Below are 18,088 nucleotides of genomic sequence, written 5' to 3'. Positions count from 1 at the left end.
AATCGATAACATTTTCGTACTTCTATACTGTACAGATTATTTCTGAAATAAGCCCTGAAATTTTCACAATTTCGTCTATAAAATTGTAGTAGTAGTTCTTCTAAATAGTAGGATGTCACTTAAACCCGTCCAATTATTCTTGCAAAATTCTACCGCGGACGAGAGTTATTTGCAATTGATCGTGAGAAGAAGATCCGTTTTTATCGTCAAGGTAGAGCTCCTAAAATTTAATTACTGTATTTCGGGAACTCTTTCGGTAAGGATACGAACGATTTACCTATAATACTGGCTACTATTTGTGGGCGTAAATGTTTCCTGTCATCGCAAGCTCCTTCTTCCACTTTCTGCACGTCTGCATGTTCTTCAGTCATCGCGGTCTCGTTTCTGTAAACTAAACAGGGATTGTTTTCATTATCGTAACTATGTTGAACTTAACCACCCTCACCCCTCAAGTTGGTTACACGATGAAAATGAAGATTTAGTAAGAAGGGAGGAGCATATATAACATTCAATATGCTGAAGGTTCGTATTTTCCCGCTTGGACGACAAGAAAAATATTTTCCTTGCAGGCTACAACGTAAAGAGTGCAACATTGACTCCGCCTAATATGCCTAACAGCTCGTACGTGAATTTTTCATTCCAGGTACGCGAATCGATGTTGCAACTTTACCACCTGACAGGTGCGCATCCAGCCACGAAGAAGCTACTCTTCAATCACGGCACGCTTCGTTGCGAAACGAACGATTACGGGACCGAGAGTCATTTGTATCATCTTGAGAACTTTGGATGCAGTATCTGAAGAACATTCGGCATTAAATTTTTGTATTTTTTGTTTTCCTGTGTGTTAGAAACACACAGGATGGCGTTTCAAGCATTTCGCTTATATTGCCCAACGAACGATAGTCATTTTTCCTTTTTCCCTCCTCTCTCCCTCGGGTCCCAGCAGCAGCGACGCACCGGGAGACAGGTGATGGTCACCCATCTTTCCCCAGTACGCCGCCCCGTGACGTTTAACTTCGGTGATCTTACGGGAACCGGTGTTTCCATCACGGCCATGGCCGCTGGTTTCGGCATTAAATATTAAATTAAGAATTGAGGATGTAGCAGCAAGAGTTATGACTTGTAATATATGTAAACAAAATCCTACGTCGTTTGGTGCACGTTTGATGCTATTACAAATTTTGAATCCGCACCCGTTACTTTTTTGCGCATCACGAATGCACCAGATTTGAAAAATAGAAACAGAAACTTATCAACTGAACAGCTACTACTTATTGCGTGAAAAAATATATTTTTTAACTAGTGTTCTGTTTTTAATTTCAAGTCAAAGCAATAATTTTATAAACAGTGTCTTTTAATTAACTTAAAATTGGTAAAGATGCACCCCTCTTGCCGCAAGGTCCTCAACTGTACTTGTATTTTATACGGTCAGGACTAATTTCTCCGTTCGAGAAGTCACTAACCAAGATCTGCCACAGAACCATCAAAATTAACATCGAACAAATCGCCTGTATCCCTGACCAGTGACATTTAATTCATACAACTGGACATCCAGTTCCCCCTCTGTTTTTACATTAATGTGGGACGTGTTCTGTAAATAATGTCAAGCCTGTCAAAGACATATCGAACGCATCACTACACTCCAGTCTCGGTAAACCGACTTTCGTTTAATCCGCCCAGGAAAATCGATTACAAACGTCCATCCATTACACGCGCACTCGGCTAATTGCAAGAATAGGCTCCATCTTCGAACACCGATTATCTCGAAAGCAGCTCGTCCTCTGCTTCTCTATTTATCCTTTCGCCTTGTACACCCAAAAAATATAAGACGTACAACACACGCCTGCAACTTGACGTTACTGCCATTCCATCAAAGAATAACGACGACATCGCGCAAGGTTAATCGATTAAACTAATAAAGCCAGCGCGTACAAAGTTAGCCCACTTGGATCGTAATTGAACCCCGCCGATTAAACGGCTCCCTTATGCCGCGGGGAACGGCTCGAAGCGTAATGGTAACGACCAATTGGCACGATCGTTTCACCCCCGAAAAGGATCGAGCTGTTAAACGCTATTTAAGCCCTGCGAGTCAAGGCTTTTAACAGAAGGGTTCACCGACCAAACCGCGAAGCAGCCAGTCGAATCGGTTGAGCTAACTGAGCCAGCTGCTCGTTGATCGTGTAAAGGAGCTTAATCCTTTAATCATTTAAACGCGTGGCATTAATAGCGGCGGCCCGGCGGAGGGGGTAGATTTAAAATAGCATTAGATAGGCAGCGGCGGTTAGTCGGGCTCGAAGAACGAGTAGTCGTCGTCGAACCGTGCCAGCGATTGAGCGAATTGAAACGACGACGGTACGTGCTGGCACGTGACATATCACACAGAATTACGGTAATTGCGGTGACATTAATCGACCGTTCGCACCCTGTGATAGCCAGCGATCACGGCGCGATCTGCACGGATCGATCTATCCCGACGAACCTCGAGAGCCACCCTCGTTTCTCTTCGGTTCTTCCTCATCTTCCTTTTTTTTTTTCACTCTCCCCCTTCTCTCCCTCTTTATTCTTCATTCATGCATCCCGGCGTGACGTTTCGTTCGGACGCGCGTGTCCACGGTTAACGAGGATTCTCTTTGCGTTCTCGAGAAGGGGAGAGAAAGAAAGATCACGCTCTCTTTCTGCGAAGGGTGTGTCGACGTTACCCGAGAGAACATGGGGACGTTTCTTCGGTTGTTCGGAATCTCGTCGGATGAAAACAGAATCGATCAGGCCACCGGGCTGACGGAGAGGCAGAAGAAATTAGTGCAAAACACGTGGGCTGTGATAAGAAAGGACGAGGTGGGATCCGGGGTGGCTGTGATGATTGCGTGAGTGATGCTTTTGCAATTCTTAAGGCGCCAAGCTGCTACGGCACAGAAATGTCGTGTCTCACCTGTGACTTTAATCTCACGAGGCAGTTACTCGATTATTTCGCCATCAGTTTCACGAAATTAGACTCTAATCAGACAAGTTTCATGATATATTTTCAGAAATCTAATCTCGCGACTGTTTCCATTATTTACATTTAGTCGTTGCCAAGATATTTGTCTAACGTAAAATCTCATCGTGGACTCGCGCCTTTCTGATGTCCCGGCGATCGAGCTGTTTGCATATTCGAATAACGATATTTGCAATAGTGCGCGCGAATGTGCCAATTGCTTCTTGAAAGCTTCGCGATTCGAACTGTTTCAAACGTCTTTCACGAGAGCCGTCAGAATCCATTCCAGTTGCGATATCTCGAGGCAACAGTGACATTGATGCGCGTATGTGTTTCTCGCTGATTTCGCCTTAGAAGGAAATGTGTGTGTTTGGCGTTATCGAGCTAAATGCGAGCGCGTATTGATCGCATCGATTACGCCTTTATCGTCATTCTGCTGGAAAAACTGAGTAGGATAAACGATGTTATTAGCACATATCACTATCGCGAGTACCACTTTTGTTATACCGTGGTCTTAGCAATCAGTATTTCTCGCGGGACTAACAAGGGAACATCCTGAACCCGGGAATTCAAAAAATTCGGAAACCTCGTGAATATGTAGGTAATTTCCCCCTGATTACAACGCAATTTTTGTTTGCTGCCCAAATTCACTCTAAGGGGGTGTAATTGACCCCTGAAAATCCGGTTGTTTCCCTATTTTCTGTTATAACTCGTGAACTGTAAAATATTTTTTTTACCAAATGATAGATTTAATTAAAAGAAGTAACTTTTGTCTTGAAACTCTTTTTCTGTCTCTTACATTTCGCGAGTTATAACAGAAAATCGGAAAATAGCCGAATTTTCGGGGGTTAATTTCACCCCCTTCGAGTGAATTTAGTCAGCAAACAAAGATTTCGCTGCAATCAGGAGGAAATCCCCTACATATTCACGAAGTTTCAGATTTTTTTGAATTTTCGAGTTCGGGATCTTCCCTTGTAAGTACTGATATTGTTCTTGAGGTCCCACGACAGAGTTTTGCGTTCGAGTAGCGATGCTTATTTCGCAGATCAACTTTTACCAATTTTATCAATGTCACAGTATTTGGCGCATACGTTTAATTGTGCACCAGTTCTGTTGCACGCGGACTCAGAGACCAGATATACTGCGTGTCGTATATGCTACACGAAGCACGCAATAGAAAAACCAATAAATATCCATGGCAGTCGTGTTGTTTACACATTGTCATATGTTACGTAACATGTTCCACGACAAGTATTCTGCGCTTCTCTCAATCTTGCATGTTGTCTCTTCCTATGCTGCTTCGTACGACCCTTTGGAGGTGCTGAGGAAATAATTTTTCTATCGCTTCGTGCTCTTTAAATTCCTTCACCCATTACGACGCGTAATCCTCAGCATTCGCGCGCCTAACTTTTATCGCTCCTTTCATTGTGTGCAAATAAAATGCAATTAATCATCGCAAGTTTATGTTAATCGCGGCCTATTATTGTGTTAACGAAGCGCTCAAATCTCGAGGTGATTAAGCTCGAAAAAATTACGACTATGCTTTCGTCGATCAAAGACGGAGTTTTCAATTAGCAGTTCGATGCTTCGAGCTGTGGCGGATTTAACGGGCGGCCGATGAGCAATTGCCGCCTGGGCCCCTGCCCAGAAGGCCCTCGCAGTGTCCCACCTTAAAAAAAATTCGTGATTTTATCCGACCGCTATATTTGTTTTCCGGTACTACTGCATCTAGCTCGATTTTAGTAAACTACCTCCCCTGAAAAACGAGCTCCTCAGAACGTTTGCCTCCTGGGCCTTGTCTCTCAAATCTGCCACTGGCGCCGAGCGATATATATTTTAGATGTGCTCCTAATGACGATGATATCTGTGTGTTGATTCACGTACTTCACAACTCTGACCCGCCGGACCTCCATTGCTTCGCATGTTCTTCCAGGTTCTTTAAAAAATATCCAGAGTACCAACGATATTTTAGCGCGTTCAAGGACATTCCAGTAAACGAATTGCCGTGTAACAAAAGGTTCCAGGCTCATTGTGCCAGCGTAATTACAGCCTTAAATAATGTTATCGATTCCTTGCACGACCCAGGATTAATGGAGGCTAGTCTAATCGGCTTAGCCGAGAGGCACAAAAAACGCGGTCAAACAAAGGAAGAATTTCAGGTATAAATGGGATGGTAATAAAAGAGAATCGATCGCAACCTAGCCGTACCATTTGATAGGGTTGGGTACCACTCAAATAATTCTACTGTCGGATGCAAAAGCGGCCGCAGGTCACTCAGCCCCTTTTTGCATGAAACGCATAATTGCATTACTCGTTCTTTTCTACATAGGCCCTCTAAATTTCATTGCAGTGTCTTTAAAATTGACAGAGCTATGGTAAATTTTGTAAATCCATGCTGACCAACTGACCCTAACTCGTATCTATGACAAACATACATCGACTTGAACACGATCTATGACTATTTTTATCACTACATTTTGTCAATATTCTATATTTTTTCCAAATATCCTGCAAATATTAAATAAGTAATGTAAGATAATGTTAAAAAATATTTTTTTATTTATTTCCCCATTTGATGGAAGAAGGGCCTGAGAGGGCTATAATTAATATTAATTTCACTGATTAATTTATTAGATAATTCCGACTGCAGTAATGCAACTACAAAGGCGATAAGCCAAATTTTTAAATATTCACAGGTAGAAAATTTCGCTGTGTATAAAAAAAGATCTAACTTCTCAATGTTTACAGATACTTTTCTCGAATTTGACTTGTTGCCCCAAGGGCCTTCTGGCATCCAACAGTACAATTTATCTGTAAATTATCATACAAGTTAGATTGCACTCTTCCATGCTCGATGCAGGTATCATTATTGATGTGGATATTGCACGACGAGAATAGTACCGAGCATTTACTGTGATAGAAAGTTATACCTATGATTTTAACTGTTCAGTTGGAATAATTTCTAGTTATCATACAATGATCTCGTCGATCACAAACCATTCAGTAGACAACCATTTAATTTCACCCCACTTAAAATGCTTAACACCAGAACCACCAAACCAGTTAAAATTTGGTAACAAATTTACCATTTTTAAGTACGAGAAAAGTGTATGGTTAGTTTTATAGTCTCTAAGAATGTAAAAATTGAAGGACTATGAATTAAGGTGGATTTTCCTAGCATAACGTACTTTATAAATAAGGTCATCTCGACTGGTCAGGTAGAAGTAGGTATACATTAATTGTCGGTAGTTGCAGTGTTAAAAAGATATTTATCATGTATCGCGAAGACGAGACACGTGCACGAATATTATTATTGAAAAGCTCGTTTGCTTTCTAGAACTTGAAGGAAGTGATATTGGAAGTTCTGCGTCAGGCATTGAGAAAACAATTCACAACGGAAGTAGCCGAGGCGTGGAGTAAAACCCTGGATGCAGCGTTCACAAAGATATACGAAGTGTTCTCGCCCTGAAGAACGAGCATTCACGACTTCGTCAAGATAACGCACCGACTTATGTTTAATACTCGCCAAGTATTAAACACTGTATATAAAGCGCACTAAATTTTCGTGTTCGAACGATTGTGGAACGAAGGGAAACGTCGAGCCCTACTGCGCACATCGGACAGGAATACGTATGCAGCCTCTATTTTAGATTATTAATCTTTTGTGTACTGTAAACTCTATACGCAATGTAATATACACATTTATTCCCCGTTTATAAATCGCCCTCATTGAAATACCAGCCACAGTGACACTTCACGATCCAAACGAAGCCAATCCCGCTCTATGCCCTGCTTGTTAATTGAACTCTCCTTAACCCTTAACTGGTATCCTGGGGTCGCTCGTGACCCCAAGCACCCAAAGTTGGATGTACAATTTTCGGTTGTCTAAGTTGGTAAACTGCATTTCTAATTAATTTTATAATAATAGTTTAACTTTCTACGTTTCTATTTTTTTATGCATCACCTAAGATGAAAATATTCATAGTGGTTGCTCTAGTGACGACTTTACAAATTTCTGTGTCCTTTTTTATTTGGGGTCTGCCACGACCCCAGTATACCAGTCACGTTTGCCAAAAACAGTATGCCACTTAAGGGTTAAATCAAACGAAATTGATCGCATGGTGTCTACGTAACCGTAGCTCTGATAACGATTACTAGCAGCCGACGTAAAGACACTGCGATTAACGTACCGATAACCGTCGATCTTCAATTTCATCGGAATACAATTATTATTATCCAACGTATGGAGGAGCGGTGCAGTTATAAATACATCCCCGTCGAGTTGGTGGCTACGCGCCGGGTATTTTTTCGCGCACAATCGACGGCACTGAATTCTAAAATAAGTAGATGGGTCAAGGGTCATCTGGAATTCTACAGAACTATTCATACGTAAGTACAGCTCTCACGGAAGCCGCGGAATGTGGGAATTGCGACGAAGCTCCGCGCGTTAAAACTTGCCACGGTCGGGAGTCGAATATCGTCAACCTCCAGAAATTACGGCAGAGGGTCGTCCTTAAATTACGTAAGGCTTTTTTGGGAAGAGAAAGGAGGTGTAGAATTTCTAATGTTTTCTTACAAACAGCCGAGATGGAGTCAGGTAGTGTTATGCAATATTTTTTTAATCTAATAGCGGAAAGTCCAAAGTATCGGGCAGCGTAGAGTATCGGCCAAAGCTAGATCTCGCTTCTAATGTTAATTAACTGCACTATCGATGGAGAAATAAATAAATACTAGGTATAGTTCTGAGCAACGTATTCCGGCGACGTTCATTTTTCTTCGGTACAGTAAATACTTGTTATGAGCCCGTTTCTACCACGCGTTTAAAGCCCGGCGACTATCCCCACTATTTCTTAGAATCCTTTGGACCAGAGTGGGGGAATCCGGGAACGAGCCAGAGGCTCTCTCGTTTCCTCTCGCTCGCTCTTGTGTTTTTTTCTTCACTCGCGACACTGGCCGCGCGGAATAGTGTCCACAATGCGCTAAGAGCCCACCGCCAGTCCCGTTCGTCGGGCTCATAACGAGGATTTACTGTATTACCTGCCAGAGTTTTAAGGGGTTATACCTAGTCAGGCGGCCGAGAAGAGGCGAATATTTGTGATTTTTCTTTAAGAAGCGGAAGCATATATTTTTACAAAACTTTTTGCGTTTCAAAGAGCAACATTTATAGAATATTTGGTAATTTCTTCGTAGGAAAATATTTAGGTTTATAATAAAATAACAACCCACGTCCGAGAAGCCTTTTTACAAATTTGCTTTTGCGGTGAGCACTGCCGTTCGGAACCAGATTATCAAAAAACAAAAAAGATTTCGTTAGTACATTAATGTATCTTCCGATTGACGGAGGAAATTTTCCGAAATATTAATTTAAAACAAAATGGCGGCTATTTAAAGTTGAAATCCTGATTTTTTAGTGCAGAAATCACGCGAAAAAATCAGGATTTCAACTTTAAATAGCCGCCATTTTGTTTTAAATTAATATTTCGGAAAATTCCCTCCGTCAATCGGAAGATACATTAATATACTAACGAAATCTTTTTTGTTTGCGCTGACGTAAAACTTTAAACGCGTTCTTCTCGAAACAGTGTTTTCAAAATCGGTGGGACCTGTATCTCCAAAAGTTATTATCCGATTCGACTGAAACCTTTTTTATTTTGAAGAATATACTTCTAGCTGGGGGGGGGGCAGAAAAATTACAAACAATTGAAAATTTATAATTTTCAAAGGCGTTGAAGGGACGAAAAATATAGGGGAAAAGGTGATTTCAAACTTCAAGCATCGTTATTTTCTAAGAAATGTAATTTTGTATTTTTTTCTGCCCCCCCCCCCCTAGCTAGAAGTATATTCTTCAAAATAAAAAAAAGTTTCAGTCGAATCGGATAATAACTTTCGAAGATACAGGTCCCACCGATTTGACTCCCCAGCGCGGTCTGCAATGATTATATTATAAAACAAAAAATATATTTCTATAATTCGAAACATCCTTAATACAATGCAAAAAGTTCCACTAAATTATATATAGTATTTTTCCTTTAATTAATTCCTAAAAATCGTCTATTTTGATGGGCTCTAGACCGGAACCTCCCCTTAAGGACGGCCCCCAGGACCTCGATCACCCGAGATTAATCGATGTACGCGACATTGGGATAATCGTAAGATTATTTTTTAACCCGATACGCGATCATTCGTTCAGTAATATTACGTTTATAAACTAGACTTTACATAAAAGTCCAATGATTTCCTTTGTCCTACAATCAAGCCCCCCCCCCTCTCCCTCCCCCCTCCCCACTCGGATTATGAAACACCAAATCGTATATATGTATATATTCTTTCTAACGCGAACATTGTTGTTGAGTCGCTTGTATCCGAAGTTGTAGCACATTAGGATGCGTAGGAATATTATCTTCCTGTTTATCACTGTTCTGGCTTCTGCCATGTATTTCATTGACTCTCTTCAATATTAATTCCTCCACTAGCTTCCAAGTATTTGAAAACCATTCTGCCGGAATAATCGGAGTGTAGCGGAACGTAACCGAACGCGCGAGAGTTGCGCACAGCTTCGAAACGGTCCATCTCTAGTCGCCTGACGCACAGCACCGACGAATACATCCTCCCGTGGAAATCATTGAAACCGTTCTTAAAGTAAGCGATAGTCACTCACCAAGGAAATAATCCGGTGAAGTTCGAAACTGTCACGTTACAAGTAGGTACAGAAGGATGGGTCGCGACAGTCAGTCCAGCGAAGTGGCTAACACTCATTTAACACCAGTAACCTCGAGTCACTCACTTTATAAAGTTCGTAGTCTCCTCAGGGAAGATAAGAGCAATTTACCTGGGCTAGGGACGATAATAAACTTCCAAGACCAAGTGTCACCGTCACAATTACCGCCATTTCCATTGCTGCGAGGCTTATATCATCGCCGCAAATGTACATTCCATCTGGAAGTAATCGATAATTGATTATCGGGGGTATTATTTAGTATTACTATCAGGAGATTATTTAGTGTATTGGCATGCACTATCGTCAGTCCTCACTATGATGTCGCCCCCTGAGTATCGGCAATGTCAGTTTTATTTCATACGTTCAGCACTTTTTACAGTAATAATCTTCCTTTATCTATAGATAGGATTCTTAGATAGGTGACACTAGCCTTCGGTATTGCACAATGGCAAACGGAATGCCTGACGACTTCGATGCCTCATCCCTTTTACAATTCGCAAAGAATTGTAACGTAATTTTCTTGCACTGTGCTTTGCAAAGATAGCAACGCGCGTAGAGGCCAGTGCTGAGTCTTGTAGAACGTAACGCAACGTAACAATGACTGGATTATCCTCATACTTAATTTTCTTTGTACAGATCTTGTGTGGAATACGAAATAAATATATTTGCTTCTTCAGTTATTCAATGAATTCTTCTATAATTCGAGCTAATGAGACAGGTGTTAGGATAAGGGAGTTTTCAGATACCAGATCGCATCCCTCTATGCTTCAAGCGAAGTGAAGGGAACATCTGCGAACTTATAGAAAATAATAATTAAAAAAATTGAACCGACTTCGAAATGTATATACTTAAATATCAATTTATACTTTTCGAAGTCGGCGCCAATCAGTTTCTTTTCGATGATGTCAGCGCCATGTTTTTCTGTCTTGTTTTTTTAATTAACTTGATCCAACCAAACATGTGACACATACAATGTGTTAATAATGAAACGGATTTTTTATTTTTTGTGTAACTTCAAAACTACTGAACCGATTTTGATAATTCTTCCTGCGTGACCTAAGTTGAGTGAAGCTAAACTAAATGCAATAAGTTTCACGAAAATCGGTCCAGTAGTTGCGGATAAATTCGCGGAAAAACATAATATATATATATCGAACTGAGAACCTTTCTTTTTGAAGTCGGAGAAGCGATATTCTTGAAAACATAAAAGTCCCATATTATTTTTACTCTAAACTGACACAAATTCATCTTGTGCCTTAAATGATTTAACACAAGCCCACATTCAGTACCATATTATTCTTACTAATTTTCCAGCATCCACGGCCCTATATAATTTATAATCGCCTCGTTTTTTAATCCTGCGGTTCAGTTCAGGCTTCAGGAATTCAAAATTCTACTGACGTATCATGGACTCTTAATGGCGCAAGATTTGAGACCGACATTAAATACAGGACCATCAGGAGGATATCCTGAAATTGACCCACTAAGCGAACTATTGCCATCGAATACATTCAGTTTTCTGTTATTCAACGTGGCGAGATGCTGTTAAAACACAATCATACTATTCTCCTCCACTAGGGAACAATCTTCCCCTTGTTGCATATTATCGGAAAAATTTAGCTTTATCAATAATAGTCAGCGGATAAGATATACCGAGATTCACCAGACTTTTACTTAAAGATAGCGGCACGAAAGTGTAACGTTCCGCAGAACTGATTTTCCCGCGGGTATGGGTGCCTGCAACTGCCGCGGATAAGCATCGCTGGCACTTGGCAGCGATAAAGGAGGAGTGGGGGGCTCGCTGTCACATCTTTGCGGTAATATTCTTAATTAGCGAACTACGGCCGCATTTAAAAGATGCCCCACCACGTTGGGACCATTGCCCGCGGGGCATGCCATCGTGCCCGCAGTGACCTTCGGTCCAAGGTCGCCGGAAGAATCCGTACGGGCAACGAGCTGTACCAGGATCGACGGAGCCAATTTTTCCAGAGTGTGAAGTCCGGGGGGGGGGGGAGTACAAATTAAAAGATCAAATTTGAACAGTTTACAAAACAGTAGTAGGTACATACGCAAGCAATAAAAAAAGATGGTAAAGTGCCTTCCAAAATCCCGAATGTTGAACTCCACGCACAGCAAAGTCTCGACTGTGGAATGCTTCACACATTCTAGAAAACTCACGCAGGCCCTGAACAGTACAGGCCTGATTAATAGCATAACGCTCCTCCTCAAACAATTATTCATCCCAAGCCTCTGTAGCTGATCTATAGCCTGCTAGTAACATTTTCCTGAAATGAACAAAATTATTCTCTTAAAAGATCCTCCAAAATATTATGCAGCGGTCCCCTGGCATACTTCCACCTGACTTACGTTTATTGCACTTACGCCGTTTCTATTCGCGACGCTATAGGCACTTGCATATGTACTGCGTACATTTATTAGGACGGCGCACTAAGAGTTCGTTCGCTTTATTCCACTAAAGTCTTTATTCAAAGTGAAAATATAGTACAAATTTTTTTTTTAATTAATCAAAGTAGTTCCCTCGGCTATTTGTGAGCTTTTGCCACTTTTCTGGTAAAAGTACGTTCTTATTGTTAATTGTAACAGTGTGTATGTTAAGCTTTACCTGTACAGTCGTTTTTATTAATTAATTGAAAGCCTACCTCGTATTTTAATGAAATGCGAACGCATATGCACATAATATGTGCATCAAGTCTATCTGGACTTGCATCTTTTATGCATCAGGAAGCAAATTAATACGTAAGTTCGTGGTACCACAGGAGAAAGATATTTGCCTGAAATGTCGGTGCTTCTCTGTCGAGATGCAGTTTTATTCTGGCGTCAGCTCCCATTAGGCGAAACTACATACGTGACTAAACGACAAACTAGCCATCGTTATCGGTTGCATTTTAGCCTGGTACGGAGCAATATAATTCAAAGTCTGCCTGTGTAGACGTTCGAGTAACAGTGGTCTCTTCAGTACCTTTCGCAGCGAAAAGAACCAGTTGCTTCAAAGAGGTAGCCACACGAACGTAGCCCATCAGTCTGTCGGCATTCTAATTTAGTCGAAAATCTAAGCCTGCCAATAATTCGTGACGATCGCTTTCTAAAACTTACTACGTGCCACTAAATACATATACTCGCAGGGATAAAGGAGAATAACTGCGCGGAGCTGTGTTTAACAGGAGCTTTGCATACTTAGATTTGCGAAGAAATCACAGCGGGGCTGATTAAATGGGTTCCGTGCTGAGTTATTTCGTTCGGGACCCCGACGATCACGTCCTGGATTCGGCATGCGGATTAACTGGAAGAGAGAAGAGACTCGTTAGAGAAACTTGGAGTGTACTCCGTGTGAATTCCATAAATACCGGCGTCGCCATTATGACAAGGTGGGGGTTTTGCATTTATTGCATTATTTATTATACCTGTATTGTCCTTGCAACATTTTGTTAAATCTGCTTTGTTGTGTTGATCTTAAGGGGCGATGCCTAGTGTTCCTTGTCGAGAAATTTTATAATTGCTTATTTCTTATTTCTCGAGAAATACTATAATTTCTCGAGAAACTTAAGTCTAGGAAGAATGTTATAAATCTCATTTATTTTCGCAAATGAATATTACTAGTTAACCACATCTACAATTTATAATACATCGTATCAATAACATTAGAACCTATATGAATTCCAATAGATAATCACAGTATTCTTAAAAGGTTGAACGTTCGAAAAATGATATAAAAAAAATCGACTTTTAGACCGCAACCTCCCTTTAATTATTTGAAATTGCGAGATTATTTGAGGGAATTAGGTACTTGAAATCTGTTGCAGTATTTCTCAAAGGTGGAATGTTTGCAGACAATTGTATCATTGGAAATGGACGAAGTAGTTAATATCTTTTTCAGCTACTTCAAGAAATACCCGCAGTATCACAGAGTGTTTATTGCATTCAAAGATATACCAGTGGACGAGCTACCGGCTAATAAAAAGTTCCAGGCGCATTGTCAAAATATCATGAGCACTTTAAGCAACGCCTTTGATGCCTTAAACGACATTGATCTAATGGAAGCGATTTTGCATACTGCTGGTGAAAGACACGGTAGAAGAGGACAAACTAGACAACAGTTCATCGTGAGTTTGTTCAGTTACTTCTACTGTTTGTGTAGATATCCATATAAGTACAATTTTATTCTTAGATTTGTTTATTTTATAACATCAATTATTCCGTCTTAATTCCATTGCGTGCATGAAGTGCAAGAAGACCTTGCAACAAGAGGGGTGCAACTCCATTTTTTACAGTTTTCAAAAGATTTTATTCTGCTTGGATCCTCTGTTTGTTTGTTTATTAGTTTCTTGTATGTATGCACATATGTTTGGTTCAAATCTAGAAACTCAATTTTAACCCACTTCCAATTATCCAATAGACTTGAAACATTGCAGGCGTACGTAGTTGCATCCCTCGTGTTGCAAGGTCTGGGTTAGGAAAATTAGGTGTATATACAGTAAATCTTTGTTATGAGCCTGTTTGTACTACGCGTTTAAAGCTCGGCAACTATCCCCACCATTTCTTGAAATCCTTCGGACGAGAGTGGGGGAACCCGGGAACGAGCGAGAGGCTCTTTCGTTTCCTCTCGCTCGCTCTTGTGTCCTCACTCGCGCCATTGGCCGCGCGGAATAGTGTCCACAATGCGCTAAGAGCCCACCGCCAGCCCCGTTCGTCGAGCTCATAACGAGGATATACTGTACTCTGTTCACGGGTGAGCTATCTTATAACTTTGCGATCATTTTATCTTTGCTTTGAAAACTATTGAGGCATTAACGCTGATCGCAAATCCCAGTAAACACTTTTTAACATAAGTACGTGCCAAATCATCTAATTAATAAACAAAGGCAGTCCTCGATGGGTGCATTAAGACACATCGCTTTCCACAATCTTGTTTTCATACGAGTTCCAACTTGATGACGCGAACATATTTCCTGGCAGACTTTATCAATATTTTTTCGCTGGACAAACTTGATTAGATTAACCATGCAAGCACATATAGTTGTGAATATCCTTCCAACGCAATTGCAGATCGACAGTTGAGGCTTACATCCATCGATGAACGCGTCAATCTGTTGTCAATAAAATTCTTTGCGGTTTGCAAATATGTATAGGTACATTTAGAAATTGGCACAAATCAATTTTAGGACCCGAGGGCGATATTAGCTACGCTCTGATTTGTTGATGTCACATTTCTATTACATTTTCTTATGAAAATATCGTCTTTCTTATCTCAAGTCTGCGATTTTTATTTTAGTTTTAAGCTGCGATGATCGCGGACGCTTGTCGTAGCAAAGTGGATAATTAATTTTAATATATCAACGAAAGAATATATTTTTCTGTTTAATATATAGTTCGTAATTGACATGTATATTTTAGAATGAATTTGCATCTGATATTTATTCAAAATATATTTACCAGGGAAGGATAAGTAAAGAAGGGAAAAAAGGTAAATAGTCTTTGGTATTGACCAATATTATTCAGCGTTTATTACTACCGATTCTACTTCCTTATAGTATTTGGTGGTATTAATAATATTTTTGGTCGCTGGTGTTGACACGGAACATCCGTCAAGCGTTCGACGCCGATTAAGATGAACCTTTTTCAAGTTTATTGAGCATTCCAAAATGAAAGTTACGACAGAGATAACAAGAAAGTCGACGTAGCCTCTTTCACCCTACACACTGTAATCTACATGCTGTCGAATTTTACGATTCGAAAGAGTCAGATGTAGTATTTATACGGAACTGACTAATCAATATCTTGTATAGTTTTGAACACATTGACACATTGAAATAGATTTGTTTTGATTTGCTAAAAACTTGTATTTTATTTATACTCGATTCAGTACAGATATTCTTGGAACACTATTGCAATATTTAACTTGTTAAATAGATTGCCTACATCCCCGAAACTTTAATGGGTGCAGCGTTTCAGAAGGCGTACGTTCTATACCTATTTCTATTATTAATAATTAATATTATTATTCTACGTTCCAGGATTTAAAAGGAGTAATGCTGGAGGTGATGAGAGATGCTTTGAAAATGAAATTCTCCCCCGAAGTGGAAGCTGCATGGGGCAAAACGATCGACCTAGCTTTTTCAAAAATATTCGAGAAATTCGAGGACCACGCGGCTTAAACCGATGAATAAACAACGATTTTAACCAAAGTCCGTCTCCGTTTCGCTATCGACCCGCGCGTTATCGGTGATATCACCACTGCTTTCAGTAGTGCATTTTGTGTCTTTCTTGCTCTTCTCCAGTCTTTGCTTCTCGTCTTCAGTTTCCTTCTCGTTCAATCTCCTGCGAATTAAAGGCGAATTTATTTGGCGATCGCTAAACGTGTACCCGCGATGCAACTCTTGTAATAATTAGTACTTGTATTTAGCTTTACGAAAGTGTTGTCTAACTCTGTGCAAAATCATGGCACATATCAGTGTCAACAGAGTTCCCAGCAATCCGAGTAGAATTGCTAATAGAACGACATCGATTTGTAACCAAGGATCATCTTCCTCATAATTGCTGTATGGTTCTAAAGTTATTGGCAAACTGCAACATCCAAAAGAGAATTCCATTCTAATTCAGTAGCATTTTGCTAGTTTCAAAGGCTATTATATTTTGCAAAGTTCTAAATAACAAAAATAACTTTTGGGCTAGAAGTTATATTACAATAATCGCCTAATCAGTGAGACTCACTCAGAAGAAATATACAGGGGCGGATTTGTATGTAGCCTAACTAGGCTGCAGCCTAAGGCGGCGAATTTAAAAAAAAATATATTAAACATAATTTAATAGGAACGACTAGGTTTTCATTTTGACTTTTTTTGACCAGGTGCTCTTTAAAGGCCAGAGGCTTGAGGATATTTTAAAGACAATTCATATGTGAGTTGTCATATTGAATTAATTTTAAAACAGTTTCAACTCTTTTAGATTAAAATATTTGATGAAATTTCACCGAAAGGGCGGCAAATGCTTGTCAGCCTAGGGGCGCGAAATCTCCAAATCCGCACCTGGAAATATCTACTGTATATTATTGTATGAAAAATACATATAGGTGCATATATAGAAATAAAAAAAAAATAATTTTTAAATATGTCTATGCTGAATATACTGTTAAAATTAAAACAGTTGTTTTCTTTTCCACACCTCCTCTTAACCCCTTCCTACAAGCCTCACTATTGTTCGGTGTACCTATAATTAAAGGTACCCTACCGTTAAAATTTCCCAAAAATCGATTTTTTTACACATACATATTTTTGTATATTTCCCAGAACACGTTTTCCTAAAACTGCGAAAGTCCTAACAAAATAAATAATCGACCGATTTAAAAAATTCTTACGGGATTTCGTTCATTACTAAATTCTCCGTGAAATCATCTATGATGATAACTGTGCCACCAATCGTTTTCTTTTTATAGACATTTTCGTGCGTAAAATTACCCGTTTTTTCGATGTTTGCAGTTCAAATGTCTGTCATCAAGAGAGATTCCAACATTTTACTATGACCACAGATAATTCCACGAACAATCTTCTAAACTTTAAGAATTTTCATGTTTCGTTGAATTCACACAATTCTACGAGGCGTTAAAAATTCCGCAGGTGAGGAACTTTTCTTTTTGTAGCACCTGGACAGTCACAGCTACCAATAGTCAGCAGTATAGATAAAATTTCCAAATAATTTCTTTATTATCTTTAAAGGTGTACAAATGCAGCGCAAAGTTTTTTTGACCCCCCCCCTACTTCTTTTTAAAGAAAATCCTAAGAATGGCCTATTTCTGGAGTGATTTTATGGGAAAGTGCCCTTAATTCACCCTAATACAATTCTGTAAAACATTTGCTTACGAGGGTTCCGTTTCCTCTTTACCAAGTCCATCGAAAGCCATGGCTCTGTCAAGATCCTTTCCTAATTGGGCGAATGCAGACTTGCCCAGCCAATCCGCCAGGTCATTTCGATTGATTTGCCGCAGTCTGTGCGTCAAAGCTTCGTGAGTTTTCCCTTTACCCTCGGCTGGTGAAACGTTCCAATGAACGAGGTGTCGAAGGCAAGGCACCTCGTCGTCCACGTTCCGTTCTTGAAAATGAACAGCAGATCAACGATCATCTGCCCCCGTTATACCCCTTTAATTATTTAATCGATTTACCAGCCGCCGCCAGGCTATTCGGTAATTCGTAAGTCGTGTAATGAAGAGCGGCGATCAGATGTCGGCACTCGAACGGATTGAGCCGCGCAGCTAAATACTCCAGCTCGTTTACATTGACGTCGATCGTGCAAAGAACTTTGTGCTGCGACAGTATGATAACGAGACATAGATGCACGGGCAATTCGTACACTGGTAACAACTCGTTCATCGCTGAGGGGGTTAG

At 40.2% G+C, this 18,088-nt stretch overlaps 5 protein-coding genes across 6 annotated transcripts in view; 2 read left to right on the top strand and 3 right to left on the bottom strand.

Moving 5' to 3' along the window:
• LOC143374347 (facilitated trehalose transporter Tret1-like) overlaps positions 1-384 on the bottom strand; it is a 5,151-nt gene extending 4,767 nt beyond the window's left edge. Inside the window, exon 1 of the mRNA XM_076822833.1 lies at positions 278-384. Within this exon, the coding sequence (XP_076678948.1) occupies positions 278-371 (94 nt within the window). The 5' untranslated portion in view covers positions 372-384. The remainder of the gene's footprint in view (positions 1-277) is intronic.
• LOC143373704 (facilitated trehalose transporter Tret1-like) overlaps positions 1-9,933 on the bottom strand; it is a 25,357-nt gene extending 15,424 nt beyond the window's left edge. Inside the window, exon 1 of the mRNA XM_076821606.1 lies at positions 9,633-9,933. Within this exon, the coding sequence (XP_076677721.1) occupies positions 9,633-9,730 (98 nt within the window). The 5' untranslated portion in view covers positions 9,731-9,933. The remainder of the gene's footprint in view (positions 1-9,632) is intronic.
• On the top strand, positions 1,726-16,522 carry LOC143378402 (cytoglobin-1-like). 2 transcript variants are annotated; one of them, XM_076830153.1, is made up of 4 exons: positions 1,726-2,389; positions 12,892-13,078; positions 13,588-13,813; positions 15,725-16,522. In XM_076830153.1, the coding sequence occupies exons 2-4, from the start codon at positions 12,924-12,926 to the stop codon at positions 15,863-15,865; spliced, it is 522 nt and encodes a 173-aa protein (XP_076686268.1). In that variant the 5' UTR covers positions 1,726-2,389; positions 12,892-12,923; the 3' UTR covers positions 15,866-16,522. The 2 variants fall into 2 exon arrangements, with proteins under 2 accessions (XP_076686268.1, XP_076686359.1); XM_076830244.1 differs by lacking the exon at positions 1,726-2,389 and adding an exon at positions 9,341-9,613.
• On the top strand, positions 2,374-6,694 carry LOC143378515 (globin-like). The gene is made up of 3 exons (XM_076830374.1): positions 2,374-2,864; positions 4,908-5,133; positions 6,312-6,694. Exons 1-3 carry the CDS (start codon positions 2,710-2,712, stop codon positions 6,441-6,443), a joined length of 513 nt encoding a protein of 170 aa, XP_076686489.1. The 5' UTR covers positions 2,374-2,709; the 3' UTR covers positions 6,444-6,694.
• Positions 15,887-18,088, bottom strand: LOC143376602 (uncharacterized). The gene is made up of 4 exons (XM_076827524.1): positions 17,866-18,088; positions 17,567-17,795; positions 16,104-16,274; positions 15,887-16,028 (listed from the first exon to the last, which is right to left on the bottom strand). Exons 1-4 carry the CDS (start codon positions 18,071-18,073, stop codon positions 15,887-15,889), a joined length of 750 nt encoding a protein of 249 aa, XP_076683639.1. The 5' UTR covers positions 18,074-18,088.

Source organism: Andrena cerasifolii, chromosome 1 (genome assembly GCF_050908995.1).
Source record: "Andrena cerasifolii isolate SP2316 chromosome 1, iyAndCera1_principal, whole genome shotgun sequence".
Lineage (NCBI taxonomy): Eukaryota > Metazoa > Arthropoda > Insecta > Hymenoptera > Andrenidae > Andrena > Andrena cerasifolii.
This window is presented reverse-complemented; position numbering and strand designations above follow the sequence as displayed.